Genomic DNA, 21,229 nt, shown 5'->3' on the forward strand with positions numbered 1-21,229 from the left:
TAGGTTAATAATTGGGGCTTGTAATTAAGGGCAGGGGCGGGGCATGATGCTGGGGGTGACTTGTGGTTGTCCTGTACGTTTTGGGGGGTTTTTGGTGGCTGTCAACTCTTTTTTTTATTGTTTTTCTCGGAGGAGAGATTTACGGCCCCTTCCGTGCTCCACGCTGTGGACCGGCTTGGGGAGGGAGGCGGTGGTGACGACCGGCAGTGCGCACGGCAGACAGAGAGAGTGACTTCCAAGGGGCAAGGCAGGAAACCGCCTTTCAGCAGAGCGGAAATCCACACAGAGAGAATTATAAAGTTGTAGTTATCATAAAGCAGAAAGGGAGAGGAGAGGGAGGAGGGGGGGAGGGGGGGGGGGGTGTCGCTGGAGGAGCACAACACGCCTGAATCTCGATTCCAGGGGCCGCTGGACCAGGCTTTAGCGCATGTAGAGGGGAGGAGGGAGGAAGAGGAGGAGGAGGAGGGGGCAGTCAGTGAGTACGTTTCACAGGATCCAGGCCTAGTAGTGCTGCCGCTGGGACTCTCCTCATCCGCTTTCAAAAAATCGGAAATTGGCACATTTAAACGCCAAAATGTGCGGGTCGAGGGTCACGTTTGCGGTGGCCGACACCGGAATGGTAAGATTCTCGCGACAGATCCCGCGTCATTCGGCGTTTTCTCCGTGATTTGTTTTGTTGTTTGATGCACAACATAGCCGTGTGCATCTGTCGGGGAGGGAAGCCCGTGCAAGTGTGTGCGTTTGTGTCCTCGCGCGTGTTTGTGTCAGTGTGTGTTGGTAAACTTGTTTTGTGTCGTCTCGTGTTATGTGGCGATTTGTGTCTCTAGTCTCGTGCAAGCATGCAACCAACGAGCGACACACACACACACACACACACACACACACACACACACACACACACACACACACACACACACACACACACACACACAGACACTCACATGCAGTGGCACGCATCTATGCACACGCGCGCGCGCGCACGAACGGGTCCATTTTATTTCCAGTTGCTGGGTTGCAGCGCCGGTTGATTTTAACATGACTCGCTGTAATTCATTTATTTTTATTGTGTGTGTGTGTGCGTGCAGTGTATGCACGAGCGTGAGTCTACGTTCCGCTGACCTCATCCTACTCGATGTAATTTGTATCTTATCGCGGTTATTTTCTTCAAAGGCTTTATAGCGGCGGTTGCGATGTTTGCGCAGAATCTCTTCCAAAAAAAAAAAAAAAACCCAAAATGTCACCACAGGTCGATCGGCTCGTCGTCAGTCAGCGTGTTTACGTTTTATTTCGACATGATGTGACGGCAGCTTCGTGTCGTGTTTCCCGGGTTTGATGGCTTTGCTGTGTCACTTCTTTCTTTTTTTTTTTTTTTAAACCATCTCTCTGCCGGGATAACTTTAGACGAGCTGCAGTGTTGTTATGACATCACGTCATGACATCACTGACTGTAATCATGAAATTAAACGACATCACAGAGGGTTCCTCGGGTCTCCTACGACGAGCCTTGACGAGCATGTGCAGAATGTGTGTGTGTGTGTGGTTTGTTTTGGTGGCCTCTACTAATGTTCTGTTCCTGTTTCAGGGAGGAACCATGCCAGCATGAGTGGGCCTTACCCAGGCCCTGGCAGGGAGACTCATCAGTTGACCCCCAGCCGTGACCTCTCCTCCCACTCCTGCGCCTCCAGACACCATGACCACAGGATCGGGCTAACCATGTCTGCCGCCGCGTCCTCCCTCAAGCATGCGTCCGTCTATGGGTTTGCACAAAGAGACCACTCCTCGTCCTCCTCGTCCTCCTCCTCTCCTTCCACCTACAGTCCTCTCAGGAGGCTGCAACATCTCACCACCATGGTGAGCCAGCCGGACCTGGTCCTGCCGGTGAGGGAGCCGGAGAGGAGCTGGGAGTGGGGGGGGAGTAAGAAGGAGAGGGGGAAGGGGATGGAGAGGGACTCCTGGGCCGATTGCACTAGCGGAGATTATTCTGGCGCCCAGAACACGAGCCGGGCGGATAGCTTTGACGTCTCCACTGCCGGACAAAAACAACCCGTCGTCCAGACTAGAAGTAGAGACGCGCCGGCAGCCAATCGCGGCGATCCCGTCGCGTCTGAGAAAAAGACGGAAGGTTGTTTCTCGGGCCCGCCCAGCCCGGCCTTCTCTCTCGACAGCAACAGCCCCTTCGCTAACGGCTTCCTCCACTTTGAATCCTCTCTGTTTGAGGACGACGACGATGACGACGACGAAGAGCAGGAGACCGTGTCACTTCTGGGGGAAGGCTTGCAGGACAAACGCGAGAATGCGGGGAACGTTCTCCGGTCCACCCCTGGACGCTTGAACTCGGAGTCCAAGGACGTTACCGTCTCGTCGGCCAAAGTGGTCACCCGGTCCCAGTCCTCGGGTCAGCGCCGGAGATACTGGGACGGCTCGGATGACGAGTGGGAGAGCGACACCGAGCTGCTCCTGCTTGGGGATTGTCCCCCAATGCATTCATTGGCAAGTTGTATCCTTATTACTCCAAGTAAACAACAGAACAGCAACACCTCTATTAGGCAAACCAACACTGTACAATCTCATAACGGTCCTCCGTCAAAGGAGTTTCCTCTTACTAGGAAAGTATAGTTTAGTTCTTACATAACGTTTCCACACTAAACGCCCTCACTGCCTTTCACCTGTCTTAACAGAGCGTCGTTTAAGGTGCTTAAAAAGCCACAGCAAAAATCACACTCCTTCTCTGTCATGAAGTAGTCAAATCTAGACTTTATACTTTTCTGTTTACATCCCTCAAAGCATTATGGGAACTGTAGTCCCCCCCAAAAAAAAATGATAACGTGATTATCCCCCAAATAGAAGTAAAGACAATCAACTGTTTTTGTGTTGCGCTGTTTTTCGGGGACACGTTCCTCATTAAAGCGTAAGTGCTGCTTTCAGACTTTGTGCTAAGCTAAGCTAACCAGCTGCTGACTGCGGCACAGATATGAAAAGCAGCGTCTTTAAATTAGAAAAGTTTTGTGCAGGTTGATTTTTAGGCAAATGACCAATAATGACCAATTGTTTGAAAACTGACTTTGTGACATCATGATCTAAAATATGAATATAAAACTTTATTGAGCCCCAGGAGGAAAAACCTCTCACTGATTATAAGTTCAGTAGCTCAGCAGCCTACCATTTGCTACAACGATTATGTGATAATAATTCATTCATACATGTAATAAGCACCACTGCAGGCTAGCTGTTTCCCCCGCTTTCTTTCGCGACAACAAGCTAAGCTAATCGTACCCCGGCTGTAGCTTCGGGCAGATGTGAGAGCGGTATTTGCTTTCTCACCAAACCCTCGACGAGAAAGCAAATCAGCGCGTTTCCCAAAAACGTTGAGCTATTCCTCTTTTTTTTTTTTTTTTTTTTTTTTTTTTTTTTTTTTTTTTTTTTTAAATGCATGCCGGTCATAACTCAGGCCTGCTCAACCTGCTGCTGTGAGCAGTCACCGCTAATAACACAAGTGATGTCGTAGCCACAAGTACCAGGTTGTGATATTGTTCTACTGTGGTTTGAACCATGTGCAAGGGAAGGCTAGAATTACATCCTAAAGCCTGTAGAGAACATTGTTTGTCCGGAGCTGAAACCTTTGACCCGCTATGCAGTGTTAGATGTGATGTGTGTGTGTGTGTGTGTGTGTGTGACAGTATATATTGAAACAGTTCAGACAAAGACCCAGAAAAGCCTAGACGCATCAAGCCAGGTAAACCACATCGTACAGGTAAACCAATCCCTTGCAGTCTCCTATTTTGAACTCTGAGCTTCAAAATAGGCTTTTTATAGCCTTAAGCATTTTACACTATTAAAATGACTTCTTTGGTTACTGTTCGTAGATGTGATAGATATGTTTTTTTTTAAATACACAGCAGGTAGACATGTGTGATTGCCATTGGTGAATCATCACATGGATTATGCGACATGTTGATGTCTTTTGAAAGTAGAGTAAATGCACATCAGGGGGGGTCACGATGGAGACGCTAAAGTAACAAGCAACCAACCTGGTGAGAACATGTCTTTCTTTTTTTTTTCCCAGTTGTCTGATTGCAGTTTTCTTTCTTCATTGTCATGTTGTTGACAGCAGAACAGCCCCAAGAAAAGGTCTTTGCCGCCTGTGAACTTTTTAGAGGGTGAAGTTATTTGGGCAAAGTTCAACCGAAGACCATGGTGGCCGTGTGAGGTGACCGTTGACCCGACACAGGGAATCTATCACAAAGTGAAAGGTGGGCCTGATACATTGCTGACTTCATGTGATTGGCTACATCGCACACAGGGATTGTCTTCAGTTGTTTGATTTGCTCTATGGTTGGCAGTAAATTGATATCGTCAGCTGGTTCTAGCAGAGCATTAATGATGATTAACAATGCCAAAAAAGCTGATAATAAGATTGTTTGAGAAAATGATTGATGACGTAATACAGGATGCATGCTGAGGAACACATTCCAAGATGTTATTGTTACGTTGTGAATTGGTCCATTTCCTACGATTGGCTTGACAAATGCCTTATTAGGTCAGGTTACCAAGCGATGCTAGAAAAGTTTCAGAACATCCTCAAATTAGATCGTAATTTATATTTATACTATCAAAAACTATATTATACATTCCACCAATGGATCTCCTAATTTGACACTATATCCATCCCTTTTGAAAGCAGTTATTTCAAGCATCCCCTGACATGTACACTGACTGTATTATGCTTTTATGTTATAAAATAATTTGTTTTCCCATGTGATGGTTTTCCTTCGCAATCGTTGAGTCGTACAGTTTTATTCTAGTCATAAAAACTATTGTCTAAAGCTGGAATACCCTAATGTCTCAGCTCAGGTAGAGTTAAATACCACAAACTGCTGGTATTGTGGGTTTAATTTTATTTCCACTGTCTTAACAAATCATGTATAGTACATGTTCAAAAATCATCCTGATACTAGTATGCACATTTCATTGTAGTTATAGAGAGTCCAAGTTTCTTGCATTTAAAAGCTCCCTTTGCTTAGCTGACGCACAGATGTATTTCCTGTGCAGGATGATGTAGTTTTAAATCTCATATCAAGACTCTGAGGCTGATGTTTGTTGTCGTCTTAGAGCCGAGTGACCGTCCCTGTCGGCTCTACCATGTCAGGACCTTTGGGGAGCCCGTGGAGCTCACCTGGGTGGAGGACAAAGCAACTCACAGTTTCCACGGAGGCTTTGAATTTGAACAGCTCCCCCTACTTCGCCGAAGGGGGAAGCAAAGGGAGCAGAACTACAAATACACTGTAATTACTATTTTAAGAATGATGAGTCACTGCTTGCATGCCCTAATAAAAAGTTGATCTAAATCATCGTCACTGCTGGGTGATCATCGTGTTAGGCAATAAAAGAAAGGCTGCAGATTTATTCAGGAATGACTTCAGTTACAATTAAGAAATGATTCTGTAAACTAGTAAGTTATGTGAGCAAAGATTGAGTAGTGTTTACCTTTTATCTTTCTGCAGATTGCGAAGCGTTTTCAGGACTCTTGGAAATCCAGCGTGGCAGAAGCTGAATCTGTTCTCCAAGAGAGACCCAAAATAGCTTCCTTTATTCCTTCATCTGTAGACGATGCCTTCCATGACAGTTCCACAACGAAGAGAAAGAACAAGGCCCATCCAACCTTTCCTCCCGCCACTTCACCCACCCTTCCTGAGACATTGCACATTACCAATGGATCCATTTCATCCCCAATTACAACTCCGGCAAAGACAAGCACTTTAAGGAAATCTACTGGCAAGAAGAAACCAAGTAAATCATCGAAGGACACGAGTAGTAAACACTCTAAAAAGACGTTGCATAATAGCCCTGACCAATCAGATAGAGACAATGGAGAGTGCCCATATTCTGACCTCGACTCAGTCCCTAAGATTTTATGTCCAAAAGCACTTGAACGTCAGTCAAAGCTAGTTCCGACTCCGCCATCTGTCACAGTTGTGAAAGAGGTGAAAAAGCAGCCAGAGATTCAGAGTGGTCTTTGGTTCAGTAAATCCGGCAAGGACAGACGACCTAAAACATCCAGTCCGGTGCCAGACCGCACTCTCTTTGGTAAAGTTCCCTGTAAGAAAAAGACCTCATCTGTTGTAAGTAAAAAGTCACAGATTCCTAGTGTGTCCTCCTCCAGTGGTGGGCCCAGTGACCAGTCAGGGTTGTCAGACAAGCATAAGACTCTGGTACCTACTGATACAAATCTGTCGCCTGAACATTCAGGGCATTTGAAGTGTAAAAACCCCCCAGTTGTTGATAGGCCTTGTGGTACAACTGGCAGTCCCTCTGACCAGTCAGGATTGTCAGACAAGCAGAGGTCGCTTCTTTCTTTTGAGACTGGTGTGACCTCTGACAAGCGTGGATATTCAAAGGGTAAACAGACAGTGAGTAATACAGCCGACATTGTTACTGGCTCAACGTCGGACCAATTGGGTGGCTCAGATGTGAAAAAGGCCTTAGAGCCCAGTCCAGTAAGTTTCATAAACCAAACCAGGTTAAGTGTAAAGAGAGTCAGTCAAACTCAACATTCTGACTTGGTGGCTAATAAAGAGGTCCATTTAATTGACAGGATTCCTGACAAAGCTGAAGAAAAAGAAAGTAACAAGAATGCAGCGTCCACTTTAAATGTTGACGCTACTGAACCATTAGCACATCTAGACAAACAAACAAGTCTGGTTTCTAAGTGTAGGCTGCCCTTTGTCAAATTGATACGCAAGGACATGAAGAGTAAGAAGTTCCTGAACTCCAGTGTGACCATTAGTCCCAATGACCAACCTACATGTACAAAGATTGAAACAATACCAGATACTACTGTGACTAAAATGTCCTCTAAAAAGGCAGCTTGTGTTGACAGCAAGGCAAGTGTCTCCATAGATCAGGCCGTCAGTTCAGATTCCATAAAGGTCTCAGTTAAGAAGTTAAAAGCAAGTGGTGGGACCGGTATTCTTCGTCTCTCATCAGAGTCATGTCAAGGTAAAACTACAGTTGCCTCAGATGTGGCAAGTGTGTCTGATGAGTTGGGTAACCCAGAAACTGTAAATGTAAGCCCAAGCAATGTGACTTACTCATCCTTTAACCAATCAGAACAGTCAGAATGTAAGAAGACTCCCGCATCCAAAGTAACAAGCACGTCCTCTGAACAGTTAGACAGTTCAGATCCAAAAATGACATCTACTAGTACAACTTGTAATACAACTAGTCCACCTTCTCACCTGCATGGCAATTTAGTATGTAGGAAAGCTCCTGTACCCGAAGGCCTGTGTTCTGCAAAATCCAAGAAAGTTGTCCACAAATCAAAGCAGGTTCTTGATGAAGTCAGTAAAGTCCTACTTCAAGAGCAGCCTGCCCACCTCCCAGCCAGCAGTCGTTTGATGACCAGAGCCCTGAAGGCCATGCAGGAGGAGGATCAGAAGAAGCGTGAAAAAGCCCGAAAGGAGGCTGAGCAGAAAGGACACTTAAATTCATGCAGAAAAGCTGAGGACCTTGTGTGTAATTCTGCGCATAATTCCAAACTGGACCTTTGTACTAAAACTAAATCTCTTAAATCTCATAATACCAATGGCGAGTGTGATCAGGACATATTTTCTAGCTGTAGCACCCCCCCTTCGACGTTTTCTGACTCGGTTGACTTAGACGTTGGTGTCAAGAGCGAAGATGAAGATCTCTCAATATCCTCAACTCCACCAATGGACTTCATACCTCTGACTTCTAGGGTAAAGGCAAAGAAGGAAGATCATTCCTCTGGCATACACTCCTCGTCCTCCCCTTCCTCACCATTTTCTTTTATGAATGCCTTTAAAAACCTGGAGGAGGTATCTTTCCAGTCCCTGACAAATGAGGGTGATGGTAAACCCATCTCGTTCAAACCAGACACAAACTACAAGTTCAGCACTTTTCTCATGATGTTGAAGGACTTGCATGACACGAGAGAGAAAGAGGGGACCCCCTTAGAACTGGAAATTGGGCCACCAAGTGCACATGTTAAGGAGGAACCCTTAGTGATGCCTCGAGAGGCGAAACCTGCAGGCCAAGATGTTGATAAAAATCAATATTTAAGTCCAGACCAAATTGAAATGAAACGCAATGAGGAGAGCACAAGTCGGATGTCCAAAAGGCCCTATAACAGAAGGGGCAGCTCCACTGGGGTGAAAAAGAAAGCCAACCGCAAAGTGCCTTGTCGTCCTGCCAGGTCTGGACCTGGTTTCCCTGGACTGGAGTCCCTGCCAGCTATGGACTCTTTATCGGGAGTGGATTGCTCATCAAGGGTCCAGTCCCTGTTGGGCATACAGACCAGCAGCTGGAAGAGGCAAGCTGTAGGTGGTAAAGATGTAGTTGGGGAGGAGATGGAGGAAGATAGGTGGGGCAAAGTAAATGAGAATCTACAGAACATGGTGCCTTTGGAGCAGAGGGTGCGCGACACTACGCTGTGTCTGGAACAGCCAAATGGCCTTGCGGCAGACTGCACTGAGACGAACACTAGCTTGATGCACAACGCTGGAGAAGGCGACAAGGCTCCAAAAGGTAAGGACAGTCTAATTTAAGAGTCTGCCCAAAGTGGTAAAGCGCAATGTGACCAAAATCCTGGATGCATTCCGAAAAACATCCAGAAGTTGTAGTTATTGTCGTTTGGCCCACTGATTTGATGTGCAATTTGCGTCACAAAAAAGGCACTTTCTTAGAGTCTTAATACACACACATGATACACATATTTTTCGATTCAGTGAGACTTGCACTGTCCGAGGATATAATCTACAGATGTCCATTAGAGATCAAATGTCTGTACATGGCTTAGAATTTGCAGTTGCACACACTTGCCTGTAAATCAAAATGTCAAAGTAATTTAGTCATAGTCGTTTGTACATCCATGGGTGCATTGCAAAAGCAAACTGCTGATGGTGCTTTTGAACCACTAAAACAGAGAAGTTTGAAAACGCTGCTGACGCCATTTTAGTTCGGAAACTCCGGGGTTGCGTTTTAGTGCAGATGGGCAGAAACGGAGAGCTTTTGAAAATGATTACCCAGACACCTGCGTTCAATTCATGTGTCCTTCCCTGATTACTACTATAACACTCTGTTGTATTTTCTGTAATTAAGCAACAAACCGCTATGTTTGGTACGTGCTAGCAGTTAAGCTATCTCTCACTCAAAAAACTTAAGACAAATTCAAATCTCTTTGCCTTTGGCGAGTGGCCATGGTATAAGTGTGATAATACACTCTGCTGTCTAGTAACACCATAAACAACAGGGATTTTAAAAAGCTAGTGTCTGTTCTTGTATATCTTTTTCAGCACATAAACGAATTAGAAAACCAAGCAAGAGGCTGATTGAATGGACTGAAGAGTATGATCAGATTTTCTCTACCAGGAAGAAAACCAAAAAGCCTCTCCAGTTGATTGGAAAGGTAAAACTCATACAAAGTAAGATCTGTTGTAATTTTATAGTTGAATGTTGTTATATATGCGTAATGCTAGCGCATTAAGCATCTAATACCACTTGTTTTCAGCTACACACAAATCTTGTATCACCGATTGACGGTGAAATCTCGTCGTTTGTTTTCTCAGGACACGGCCATGTCCGAAACCCCGGGATCGGACAACAGCGCGCAGGACCACCCATCCGTGACCTTGGTTCCTGAAATACAGACGCCACCTCCAGAGGAAATTGCTGCAACAACGACCCCTGAACTACAAATTCCCAGCACTGAAAACACATCCCCCCAAGATGCACCGGTGCTTTCCGTAGACACGCTAACCCCTCCTCCTGAATCTGACCTCTCGCCGTCCGAAGGCATCGTCAAAGGCAACGGTGAGGAAGTCTTTGCGTTTCTGGGTAAATGGCCAAAAGAAGTTGGACACACAAACATTACATCTGTATGTGACTACAAAACGTGCGTTTCCAAAACCACAGGCAGTAATCTGCTGCAACAACAGCTTGCACCCGTCTGGGGAGGCTTTCAACAAGAGTTTGTATGTTGGCTCTGGGGATTTTATTTGCTCCCTTTCAGCCACAAGAGCATTAATGCGATTGGCCACTGATGTCGAGCGCTTGCACACCAAACTGGGAAAAACATTTCATATGGAGCTGATTTTGTGCAGGCGGTTCTTTGTCATGTTGAAACAGGAAAACGTCTGAAACCCACAGCTGTTTAAAAATGTTGTATGCTGCAGCATTAAGATTTCCCTTTATTGGAACTGAGGTGCACAAACCATGAAACGCAGCACCAAACCAAACGTTTGGGGTATCCAGATACTTGCAGTGGTGTAATAAGTATTTTGATACCAATAAGAAATTGTAGATATACTCCGTTACAAGTAAAAGTTTATGTAAAATGCATTTGATTAGGCTGCTAAAAAGTCTGCTGACTTGGCTGTCTTTGTGAAATATTTAATAATTATACCTCCTTGGGACTTGAACAGCCTAAAGTCAGGGAACCACTGATTAAATATATAACAATGAGTCTTTTTGTGTAACATTTCATTCACAGGAAACGTTCCTGTGCTGGAGAAGAAGCGCAAGAGGAAACCCACTCAGAAGATCCTGGAGTATTGTATGGAGGCAGAGTCCTCAACGGGCCCCAAGAAGAAGGTACATATACAGCAGCATTGTGTACATTTGTTCATCTGTGGTACATCTATAATACTTGTTTTACTTGGAGTATTTCCATTTTCTGCTACTTTATGAAATATTATTATAGGTTAAGATAATGCTTTATGGTCCCCAGGGGGAAAAATATAGACGTTACCAAACAGTTAGAATTAGCATTAGCATTTAGCAGCTGCAACATTAAAGTGATGAAAACACTAATGCATCAATAATTACTCTTAACTTGTTTTTACTTGTATTTTTGTACACTGTGGTAATGCTCCTTTGTCTTCAGTAAAATATCTGATTACTTCTTCCAACTCTGGTGAGGCATTCGTTAATCTATCTGTTAAACTAATAGTATCTAAAGTCACGATCCTTTTTGGGAAACACCTTTTTAAGTTTCCTTACCCCAAGTGAAGGAGCTCAAGTACCTCGGGGGTACAAGTGGCCGAAATGGGTTTCCTCAGGAGGGTGGCGGGCGTCTCCCTTAGAGATAGGGTGAGAAGTTCGGTCATCCGTGAGGGACTCGGAGTAGAGCCGCTGCTCCTTTGAGTGGAAAGGAGCCAGTTGAGGTGGTTTCGGGCATCTGGTGAGGATGCCACCTGGGCGCCTCCCTAGGGAGGTGTTCCAGGCACGACCGGCTGGGAGGAGACCCCGAGGGAGGCCCGGGACCAGGTGGAGGGACTATATCTCCAAACTGGTCCTGGGAGCGCCTCGGGATCCCCCCAGTCAGAGCTGAGCTGATGTGGCACCGGGAAAGGGAGGTTTGGGGTCCACCTGCTGGAGCTGTTGCCCCCGAGACCCGATCCCAGATAAGAGGTTGAAGATGAGATGAGACCTTTTAAGTTTAAGAAGGTCCGTATAATAGATATTATGATCATTTTTGTCAAAACAGGCTTTTGGGAAATTAGCTTTTAATTCTTTCTAGATTCAACGAATCAACAGTTGACCACAAAACAAGCTAATGGAGGCGCAGTCCGCATCAACATGCAGACGTCATGTAATTAGAGAAAGACATGTTGGACGGACGTAATATTCAAGATCAGTGGCGATGATGTCATGAATTAGGGAGTTTCAGAAGTTGTGTTAATTGTTCTCTCGTCACAGGTGAAAACGGTGAAGAACAACTCAAATCCTGATCCTCAACCAGGTCAGTGGATCATCTGTGTATATCACACTGTTGTTCAATTTATAATAATCATTGCTAAACTTTCGCTTTTTGTCTTTCTTGTTTCCGGACAAGAGAACATTGGTCTCATGAGAAAAATGTCATTGAAAATGATTGAGAATCTCAATAGTTATATAGTCTAATATTTATAGAAATAGTTGTGATGAACCCGCCTTGAACCGTTTCAAACGCGTCTTTCTTATACCCAGATTCTGGACCGCCATCTTTAATATCAAAGAGTAAGCAGCCTGTAGCCTCCAGCTCCACGGCGACACCCATCGAAGAAGCGTCCACCCGTACGCCCGCAGATCCCCCTCCCTGCTCTCCTGCGCCCACCTCTCCAGCGCCGGCGCCGCCCGAACCCGCCCGCGTGGAGACGCCGTCGGAAGACGTCGATGCGCCTCAAGCAGAAGACAAAAGGGACACGGCGGAGTCAGAGGTCAGCCGTCTTTCTCGTAGTGTTTCTCCTCCCATTTTGTAATTCAACTTTTAATCTCAGCCGATGTTTAAGAGCGCTCCAGTCAGAAAGCACCAGAAGATGGCATTCAAACCAAGACGGCGAGCGTGTTCTGTGGGAGGACAGACATGTAGATGACAATTAAAAGATACCGTTTTGACAAAAGGCGGGCAAAAAGAGCAACTTCACAGCAGGGAGAAGATTTATCGCTGCATGAATTTGTCTCTTTAGGGTGACCTGTCCAGCTTGGATCACAGCTTCTCCTCCATGAAGGACTACTTGTCGCTGTGTGACGATTCACTTCTACCCTCCAGGAAGATCATAGGAGACAGAGGAGGTCCTGCCTCCATGAAGGAGAACATATGTCAGGTGAGCTCCCCCCCCCCCTTACTGACGGAGAAAGATGTCCAGAGCTGCGTCTTCTTCACTTTTCTCATGAGCCTTTATTATTTATCATAACGAACCAATAAGTGGGTTCTAGCACAAGTACATACCGTATTACCATGTGGAACCCCCCCCCCCCAGCAATAATAACACACTTAACCCGTCGGACAACCCAGGAAAGGGAAACCCAACCATCTCATTGTGTGTTTGTCTCGCCTCAGGTGTGTGAGAAGACGGGGGAGCTGCTGCTCTGCGAGGGTCAGTGCTGTGGAGCCTTCCACCTGCACTGCATCTCTCTGGCCGAGGCCCCGAAAGGGAAGTTTGTCTGTCCGGAGTGCAAATCAGGTACATCAATACATTAATATATATATCATACTATACATGATATAGTAAACATATCCTGGGGAAAACCAGCCAATCAGAGAGCGGCAGCAGCTAGAATACGTGAACTTAAACCTGATGAACTTCTGAGGACTGAAACCTCACAAATAAAAATCTAATAACAGAAGAATTTGAAAAAGGAAATCAGATTCAAACCCGACTAACCCTTCGTTGCTCCCCAGGCGTCCACACCTGCTTTGTGTGTAAAAAGCGCAGTGAGGACGTGCGCCGCTGTATGATTCCCGTGTGTGGGAAGTTCTACCACGGCGAGTGTATCGCCAACTTCGCCCCGACGGCACCCGTGAACCGAGGCTTCCGCTGCTCCATCCACGTCTGCCTCACCTGCTTCATCACCAACCCCAACAGCTCGTCCATCTCTAAAGGTAAACCAGAGGAGGCTCGCACGGCTCACCGTCGTTTCGGTTTTCACCTTTGACACCCTCGACCGTACGTTGGTTTTGTTTCTGCAGGTCGTCTGGTTCGGTGTGTGCGCTGCCCGGTAGCCTATCACGCCACAGACCTCTGCATGGCGGCGGGCTGCGTCGTCCTCTCCAACAACAGCATCATCTGTCCCAACCACTTCGCCCCCCGCCGCGGCGTCAAGAACCACGAACACGTCAACGTCAGCTGGTGCTTCGTCTGCACCGAAGGTACGGATTTAGGAACAAAGCCGGTCGTTCAATGCAAACATTTTACATTTTGGAAAACACGCTTATTTGCTTTCGGCAGGCTCACTTAGCTTAGCAGTAGCAGGAACCGCTTGCCTGACAATCAACTGAGACTCAAGGGATTTACTGGTCCCAACCAACCTTTAAGGGTTTAACACTGACCCCATACTGCGTGTTAACTAGTGCGATTTAAAGGAGCTGGTTGGTAGACTTAGTCACTATCTGGCTGTTATCCACGTCTCCAGTCTTTGAGCGAAGCTGTTCTTATTTACAGGATATTCACAAGAGTGGTGTCAATCTTTTCAACTCACTAACTATCTGTACAAAAGTGAAAACGCCTTCCCAAAATGTCAATTTATTCCTTTTTATCGCACCATCAGTGATAGAGGAAGTATGCAGATCCTTTACTTTAGTAAAAGTACTAATATCACACTCATAAATACTCTGTTACAAGCATAAGTGTGCGAGTATGATCACGAAAAATTTTCATGATTATTGGTATTATGGATTCATATTAATTCTCCATCAATCGATTGATTGTTTGGTTGGTTTGTGAAAGTAGTGAAGATATTAAGAAATACCGTCACAATTACCCAGAATCCAAAGTGTCACCTTCTCAATGTTTATTTTTGTCCAACCAACAGTCCAAACCTCAACATCGTTACCGATACGTTACAATTATTAACATTATTAAAAGTAAAAGTAATTACATTTGTCAGATATGTAGTTAAAGTAAAAAGTACAATATGTTCCCCTGAGATGTAGAAGTAGAAAGTAGCATGAAAAGATAATACTCAAATAAAGTACAAGTACTTGACAATTGTACTTAAGTATCATAGATGAGTTACGTTACATTGTTGTTGTAACGTTTGGGAGTTAAAGGGACTGTACATATAAACAAAGTTAAAAACAAGTCGTTTGATCGTGAAATCACTCCTTTAAAGCTGCAGTGACTGGGTTTTTTCCTGACCACTAGAGGGCGACAGAACAACACAGCAAGCTCACAGAAGCACAGCAGTGACATATTATCTTATTCACCACATCCAACAGATATGTAACAACATGATTCATGAGGAGTCTTTGTTTTTGTGTCCAATGTTCTCTCTCTTTTTGCTCTGTTTTTTGGTCTCCACCAACTCCCGGGGGAAACATCGATCTCTTTAGCTGCGGAAAGTTTCTCTTCATTGACCAGCTTAGTCGCTGACATTGTTTGTCACAGCGTAGACTGAGCAATAAGCTGAAAGAGCAGCAACTTCAGGAAACAGCAGTAACCTTAAATGTAGGTCTAGCTAACCCGTCACGTGCAGCGGTTGATGCAGTTCCTCCTCGCGTCCTCTAGGGGGCAGTCTGCTGTGCTGTGAGTCCTGTCCTGCTGCGTTCCACCGGGAGTGTCTGAAGATGGAGATGCCTAAAGGCAGCTGGTACTGCAACGACTGCAAGGCTGGGAAGAAGCCTCACTTCAAAGACATCCTCTGGGTGAAGGTTGGCCGGTACAGGTCAGTTTTTTAAAACAAGATGTTATTCGGGATGTTTTGCCTGTATTGTCATTATGAGTGCGTTAGCATGGGGATGTTAGCATTTAGCTCAAAGCACCGATGTGGCTGTGTCGACGACTCACTTTGGTGTTTTTTTTTCCTCTCCTGCTCCGTGAAGGTGGTGGCCAGCGGAGGTCAGCCATCCCAAAACGATCCCGGAGAACATCCAGCGGATGAGGCACGATGTCGGGGAGTTTCCCGTTCACTTCTTCGGCTCCAACGATTACCTTTGGACGTACCAGGCCAGGGTCTTCCCTTATATGGACGTGGACGCCAACAGCAAAGAGAAGATGGGGAAAGGTGTCGACGCCACCTACAAGAAAGGTATCCCGTGGGTTGTGGTGCTGCTGTGTCGTCTCTTTGTTCCTGCTATGATGACTTGAGCGTCTCGACTGTCGTTCTCCCTCCTCAGCTTTGGAGGAAGCGGCTGTTCGATTTCGTGAGCTGCAGGCAGAGAAGGAGCTCCGGCAGCTGCAGGAGGACAGGAAGAACGACAGGAAGCCTCCTCCGTACAAACATATTAAGGTCTGGGGAGACCTCGGGGTCTTACTTTACGTCTCCGCTTACTCCGAACGCGCTTCATCCTCCAGCTTTCTTCAAACGTGAAGCAGTGGTATCTGTTTTAGTTACCTCATATATATAATCACTCTGACAGATTTAAAGAGTGTCTCCTTCCACCTCTTTGACTCGTTCAGGTGAATCGACCGATAGGGAAGGTGCAGATCTTCACGGCCGACCTGTCGGAGATCCCGCGGTGTAACTGCAAGGCGACGGACGAGAGTCCATGTGGGATGGACTCCGAGTGCATCAACCGCATGCTGCTGTACGAATGTCACCCGCAGGTACAGACACCCCTCCGTCACACTCACTACATGTTTCATAGAGTGCATGCATGTGTGTATGCATGCATGTATACATATACACATGCATGCCTATCGTCGGTCAATGGGAAGATGCGTGGGCACGATTAGACCTGAAGTTAGACTTGTTATCAGTTGCTTGTACACACATTCAGCAGTCACAGACCAACATGATGATTCATCAGGAGTCTTGGAGTTTGATGACCTTTAACCCGATATTCACTAATGTGTAGCTCTGTCTTTGGTCTCCACCAACTCCCGAGGGAACCGTCTGTCTCTTCAGCAGCTCCTCTATGTTCTCCGGTCTGTGACTGTGTCTGCAGATGAACAATGGGCTGAAGCTCGCTGTGAAGCTCTGTAAAACCAAAGCGCTGAGCTCAAAGAGGCTGAAAATGTTTGCAGGTTTGCCCGGCGGGCGAGCGCTGCCTCAACCAGGCGTTCAGCAAGCGTCAGTACAGCCAGGTGGAGATCTTCAGGACGCTGTCTCGCGGCTGGGGACTCCGCTGCGTCCACGACATCAAGAAGGTAACTGCTTCTATCGCCACTTCTGCTGGCGCTGCCGTATACCACTACGGAGAAGTGTGGTTGCTGCTTAGAGTGACTGCATCGGGCCAAATGATGCTGAATGCTTCTCTTTTGTTTCAGGGTCAGTTTGTGAGCGAGTACGTCGGGGAGGTGATCGACGAGGAGGAGTGCAGGTCCAGGATCAGACACGCCCAGGAGAACGACATCTGTAACTTCTACATGCTGACTCTGGACAAGGTACGGCTCCACAGCCAGAGAGGGTGTCGTCATGTACTACTACTACTACTACGACTACTACTACTACTGCTACGACTACTACGACTACGACTACGACTACTACTGCTACTACTACTACTACTACTACTACGACTACTACTACTACGACTACGACTACGACTACGACTACTCGACCCGAGAAGACATACAGATACTTAGACCCAATTCGAACTGGGCTCTACCCAAACAAGACTCGAGACAAGCGTCTTCCCTAGTAGACTGAATATAACTTGGCCTTGAAGTAAACGCGTCACCATTGTGACCTCTCTCTCTCTCTCTCTCTCTCTCTCTCTCTCTCTCTCTCTCTCTCTCTCTCTCTCTCTCTCTCTCTCTCGTTTCCTGTGGTCTCTTGGGTTGTAAATGAGTCGTGACGGTTGTGTGTGTTTGTGTGTGTTTTTTTAGGATCGAATCATCGACGCCGGGCCGAAGGGGAACGAGGCTCGCTTCATGAACCACTGCTGTCAGCCGAACTGCGAGACGCAGAAGTGGACGGTGAGCGGAGACACCCGGGTGGGACTGTTCGCTCTCGTTGACGTCGCTGCAGGTAAGATAGAACATCACCGCTGTAATCGAGAGTATTGGACATCACACACACACATGGAATGCTGATGTGGAGGTGTGTGTGTGTGTGTTTAGGCACAGAGCTCACTTTCAACTACAACCTGGAGTGTTTGGGGAACGGGAAGACGGTCTGTAAATGTGGGGCACCAAACTGCAGCGGCTTCCTGGGCGTCAGACCGAAGGTGAGGGCGATGACGCGTAGTGAAAGCCCGTGTATTGTTTTAACACCGGAGGTCAGAGGTGGAGGAAGTATTCTGTTATATATATATATATATATGTGACGTTTCTGGACTCGTATTACCGCTGAAGTCGGCTCAACGAAAGACCCGTTTAAAGCTTCTCTCTCTGCTCTCCAAACCAGAACAACCCTCCGTCTGACGACAAGGGCCGAAAGATGAAGAGGAGGGGCCACGGCAAGAGGAAGAACAAGGTGGTGGTGACCAAAGAACGAGAGGACGAGTGTTTCAGCTGCGGAGACGGAGGACAGATGGTGTCCTGCAAGAGACCCGGCTGTCCCAAAGTCTACCACGCCGACTGCCTCAACCTCACGAAGAGGCCTGCAGGTCAGCGGCTCTCTGTTCAACACAAGAACTCACGTTCTCCCTCGTGAGGATGAGCACCTGGTTTTAATGCGAGTGGGCTTGAGACTAATTCAGCGGTATAATACCTTGTCAGAGGACCTTACTCTCCTTGACGTTCTTGTGTGTGTTCGTCGTAGGTCGTTGGGAGTGTCCGTGGCACCAGTGTGACGTATGTAACAAGGAGGCGGCGTCCTTCTGCGAGATGTGCCCCAGCTCCTACTGCAACCAGCACCGCGAAGGCCTGCTCTTCATCTCCAAGCTGGACGGCAAGCTGTGCTGCAGCGAGCACGACCCGTGTGGGCCCGACCCGCTGGAGCCGGGGGAGATCCGGGAGTACGCGCCCGAGCCCAGAGCCCTGAGCTCGGGGCTGGGCGTGGCCGTCGTCCCCTTTGCCGCTTCCAACACCGGCACCGGTCCGAAGCCGACCGGCAGGAAGGTGCAGGAGATCGGTGCCGGCGGCGCTCGTCCCTCCGAGTCGCTCCCCGCGTTGTCCGTCCCGGTACCCGTCGCCGCGCCGGCTTCCTCGCCTCCGCCCAGCAGCTCAGATGCTCCCAGCAGCCCTCTGGCGTATGACCTCCCGCACTACTCTCCCATCTCCTCGTATGAGGAGGAGAGGGACGTCTTAGAGGACGAAGAGGAGGAGGAGGAGGAGGAGGAGGAGGAGGAGGAGGAGCTGCTGCTGGAGGAGGAAGTGGAGGAGGAGTCGGAGGAAGAGGGCGAGCTGGGGGGGCAGAAGTCAGATTCTCACGAAGAGGATGGAGAGGCGGTGATGGAATATGTTGAGATCAAAGAGGACGAGGAGGACGAGGAGGAGGATGAGGACGATGATGATGACGAGGAGGAAGAGGGCGATGACGAGGAGGAGGAGGACGAGGAGGACGAGGAGGAGGAGTGACGCACAGTGGATCACACGTAGCCCAGTCTGTCACTGTATGGAGGACATTTTAGGACAAAACTAGATCAACACATAAATAAAGTGTTCACCAATCAAATAAATGAACAGAACAAGTTCTGCAGAGAACCATATTTATACACAGACGTTTCTTTTGTTCTCCGTTTAGTTTTGTCCTACTTACCGGTCGGCTCGTGACCCGGTGACTTTGCACACACTCCAGCGCTGACTGCACCTTCATGTGGGAGATCTGACAAAGACGATTATCTGGAACTTCTACATAACGAACAACTTGATATTTGTAAACATATTTCACTCTGATATCCTTGTTTTCTCTCACACAGTATCACCTGCTGGTTTGTTTTTGGTATTTGTTCTCAGTAAGTATTTCAAGCAAGTCGACCCTGTGTGTGTGTGTGTGTGTGTGTGTGTGTGTGTGTGTGTGTGTGTGTGTGTGTGTGTGTGTGTGTGTGTGTGTGTGTGTGTGTGTGTGTGTGTGTGTGTGTGTGTGTGTGTGTGCGTGCGCGCGCTGTACTTGAATTTACTCGTCGTCTGCTTCCAAACCAGGACTGAAGCGTCTCTCCTTGTGGTCGGTGGACATTGTCCCGATCGTAACATCGAGGCGTTGCTTCCATTCGCTCCCCTCCGATCGGCTGCTTCAAGCATCAGAGCGTCAGTGAAGCGAGAACATCATGGCCTCGACGGGAGACGAAAGAAGAAGTAGCGGGGGACATTTTTTTCTTTAAATTTGAAGCATTTCATGCCTGCCCCCCCCCCCCCAAAAAAAAAGAAAAAAATTCAGTGTTTGCCTGATTTGCTCTTCACGCCTCAGAGGAAGTCTTTGTACAGTTTATACCGCCAAAGCTGTCTTGTAGCTCCACGAGGACTCCAGAAGCTGGCGTCCATTACAGCGCGTGTGTGTGTGTGTGTGTGTGTGTGTGTGTGTGTGTGTGTGTGTGTGTGTGTGTGTGTGTGTGTGTGTGTGTGTGTGTGTGTGTGTGTGTGTGTGTGTGTGTGTGTGTGTGTGTGTTTTCTGCCAATGCCTTAGCGTGTGTTTTTATTTTGAAGGAATGGTTTTGGTGCCTGTGAAAGCCGAGTGTCCTTCTAGACGATGCCTTTTTACAGTGAGCCCAACGAGCGATGTTTCATTCCAGTGTAATTATGACCTGTTAGATCTCAAACCATTGACCTGTTTAAACAACTGCTATATATATATATATATATTTATATATATAAATATATATATATATAAAAATATATATAAGAAAAAGAAGTTATGAAAGAAGCTTTTCACCGGCCTCCTTCTTGTTCACGCTCCAACACGGAGGAAACGGAGATCTTTGACTGATGACATGAGTGAGGCGGTTTTTAATCACGTGTGGCTTTAAATTTGAAGCTTAAGTTTGAATTAAATGATGTAACAATTCAGATTCCAGGAAGATCATGTCAGCTCTCACGTGCTTTACAACACACAGCAGAAAGGACTCACGCGAGTCCTCGTCAGAGTGACCAATGTTCAGTTTACATCGCTGGACAACGTCCGACCAGACGAGATCTCCTTTAAGTTGCCGTGTTGCTGTGCAGCGCAGTATTGGATACACGTTTAGTGCAGAATGTCTCTCACAGTGAGGATCCAGCGCTAGCTTTGTTGAAGCTGTTACACATGTAACCTAACAGAGTAAGAAGTGGACAGTGTCTGATAACCACTCAGCAGCAGGACACTTCATTCGTTCACTCTGTGCGACTCGTCGACGGTGTCTCTCGGATTCAGCCGTGAGACGGACGGGGACGCCGGAGAGGAGGTCTGACCAGCTGAGAGAAGGAGAAGCACCTGTGCAGGTGAGTTAAGAGTTAAAAACACATTAAAGTGATCGAATGTAGCAGCGAGGAAGAGGAAGAGGAAACTCTCTGGCGTCGATGCATTAGAAGATTTAAACTTTCAGTCTTTAATAAATGATGAATCAGCCTTTATTATGACGAGGTCTGGTGTGAATCAGCTCGTGATCCGACGGGGTTTTCTTGTTCTACTTGTTCTGAACTTTGTGACCGTGGCTAAGTGGAGAGCAGGGCCGCCTTTCAATCAGAGGGTCGGCGGTTCAATCCCCGGCTCCTGATCCGCTAGTCTCATGTCAATGTGTCCTTGAGCGAGACACTTAACCCCAAAATGTCTCCCGTAGCTGCGTCTACGGTGTGCAGATAGATACTGAATTGTAAGTCGCTTTGGATAAAAGCGTCTGCTAAATGACTGTACTGTAAACTTTAAATGACTGTTTGTTTGTTTGTTTGCAGCACAGTGGAGGAGATGACGATGACACGCTAAACATCAACACACA

The 21,229-nt window shown here is 47.0% G+C and overlaps 1 protein-coding gene across 2 annotated transcripts in view; it reads left to right on the forward strand.

Annotated features, from left to right (window-relative positions):
• nsd1b (nuclear receptor binding SET domain protein 1b) overlaps positions 1 to 20,326 on the forward strand; it is a 20,781-nt gene extending 455 nt beyond the window's left edge. Inside the window, exons 1-24 of one of the 2 annotated variants that reach the window (XM_068731673.1) lie at positions 362 to 619; positions 1,583 to 2,490; positions 4,112 to 4,250; positions 5,110 to 5,282; positions 5,502 to 8,544; positions 9,312 to 9,424; positions 9,585 to 9,828; positions 10,508 to 10,608; positions 11,716 to 11,758; positions 11,986 to 12,215; positions 12,465 to 12,602; positions 12,839 to 12,962; positions 13,181 to 13,381; positions 13,469 to 13,648; positions 15,006 to 15,162; positions 15,320 to 15,525; positions 15,614 to 15,726; positions 15,897 to 16,043; positions 16,464 to 16,586; positions 16,707 to 16,823; positions 17,265 to 17,406; positions 17,499 to 17,605; positions 17,785 to 17,986; positions 18,142 to 20,326. In XM_068731673.1, the coding sequence (XP_068587774.1) occupies positions 1,600 to 2,490; positions 4,112 to 4,250; positions 5,110 to 5,282; positions 5,502 to 8,544; positions 9,312 to 9,424; positions 9,585 to 9,828; positions 10,508 to 10,608; positions 11,716 to 11,758; positions 11,986 to 12,215; positions 12,465 to 12,602; positions 12,839 to 12,962; positions 13,181 to 13,381; positions 13,469 to 13,648; positions 15,006 to 15,162; positions 15,320 to 15,525; positions 15,614 to 15,726; positions 15,897 to 16,043; positions 16,464 to 16,586; positions 16,707 to 16,823; positions 17,265 to 17,406; positions 17,499 to 17,605; positions 17,785 to 17,986; positions 18,142 to 18,899 (7,692 nt within the window). In that variant the 5' untranslated portion in view covers positions 362 to 619; positions 1,583 to 1,599 and the 3' untranslated portion in view covers positions 18,900 to 20,326. Of the gene's footprint in view, positions 1 to 361; positions 620 to 1,582; positions 2,491 to 4,111; positions 4,251 to 5,109; positions 5,283 to 5,501; positions 8,545 to 9,311; positions 9,425 to 9,584; positions 9,829 to 10,507; positions 10,609 to 11,715; positions 11,759 to 11,985; positions 12,216 to 12,464; positions 12,603 to 12,838; positions 12,963 to 13,180; positions 13,382 to 13,468; positions 13,649 to 15,005; positions 15,163 to 15,319; positions 15,526 to 15,613; positions 15,727 to 15,896; positions 16,044 to 16,463; positions 16,587 to 16,706; positions 16,824 to 17,264; positions 17,407 to 17,498; positions 17,606 to 17,784; positions 17,987 to 18,141 lie in introns of those variants that run through there. The other variant, XM_068731674.1, reaches the window with a different exon arrangement.
• The last annotated feature ends 903 nt before the right edge of the window (positions 20,327 to 21,229 follow it).

The sequence above is a fragment of the Cebidichthys violaceus genome, unplaced genomic scaffold (assembly GCF_023349555.1).
Source record: "Cebidichthys violaceus isolate CVI_PGR_0920_01 unplaced genomic scaffold, fCebVio1.0.p SCAF_53, whole genome shotgun sequence".
NCBI classification, from domain to species: domain Eukaryota; kingdom Metazoa; phylum Chordata; class Actinopteri; order Perciformes; family Stichaeidae; genus Cebidichthys; species Cebidichthys violaceus.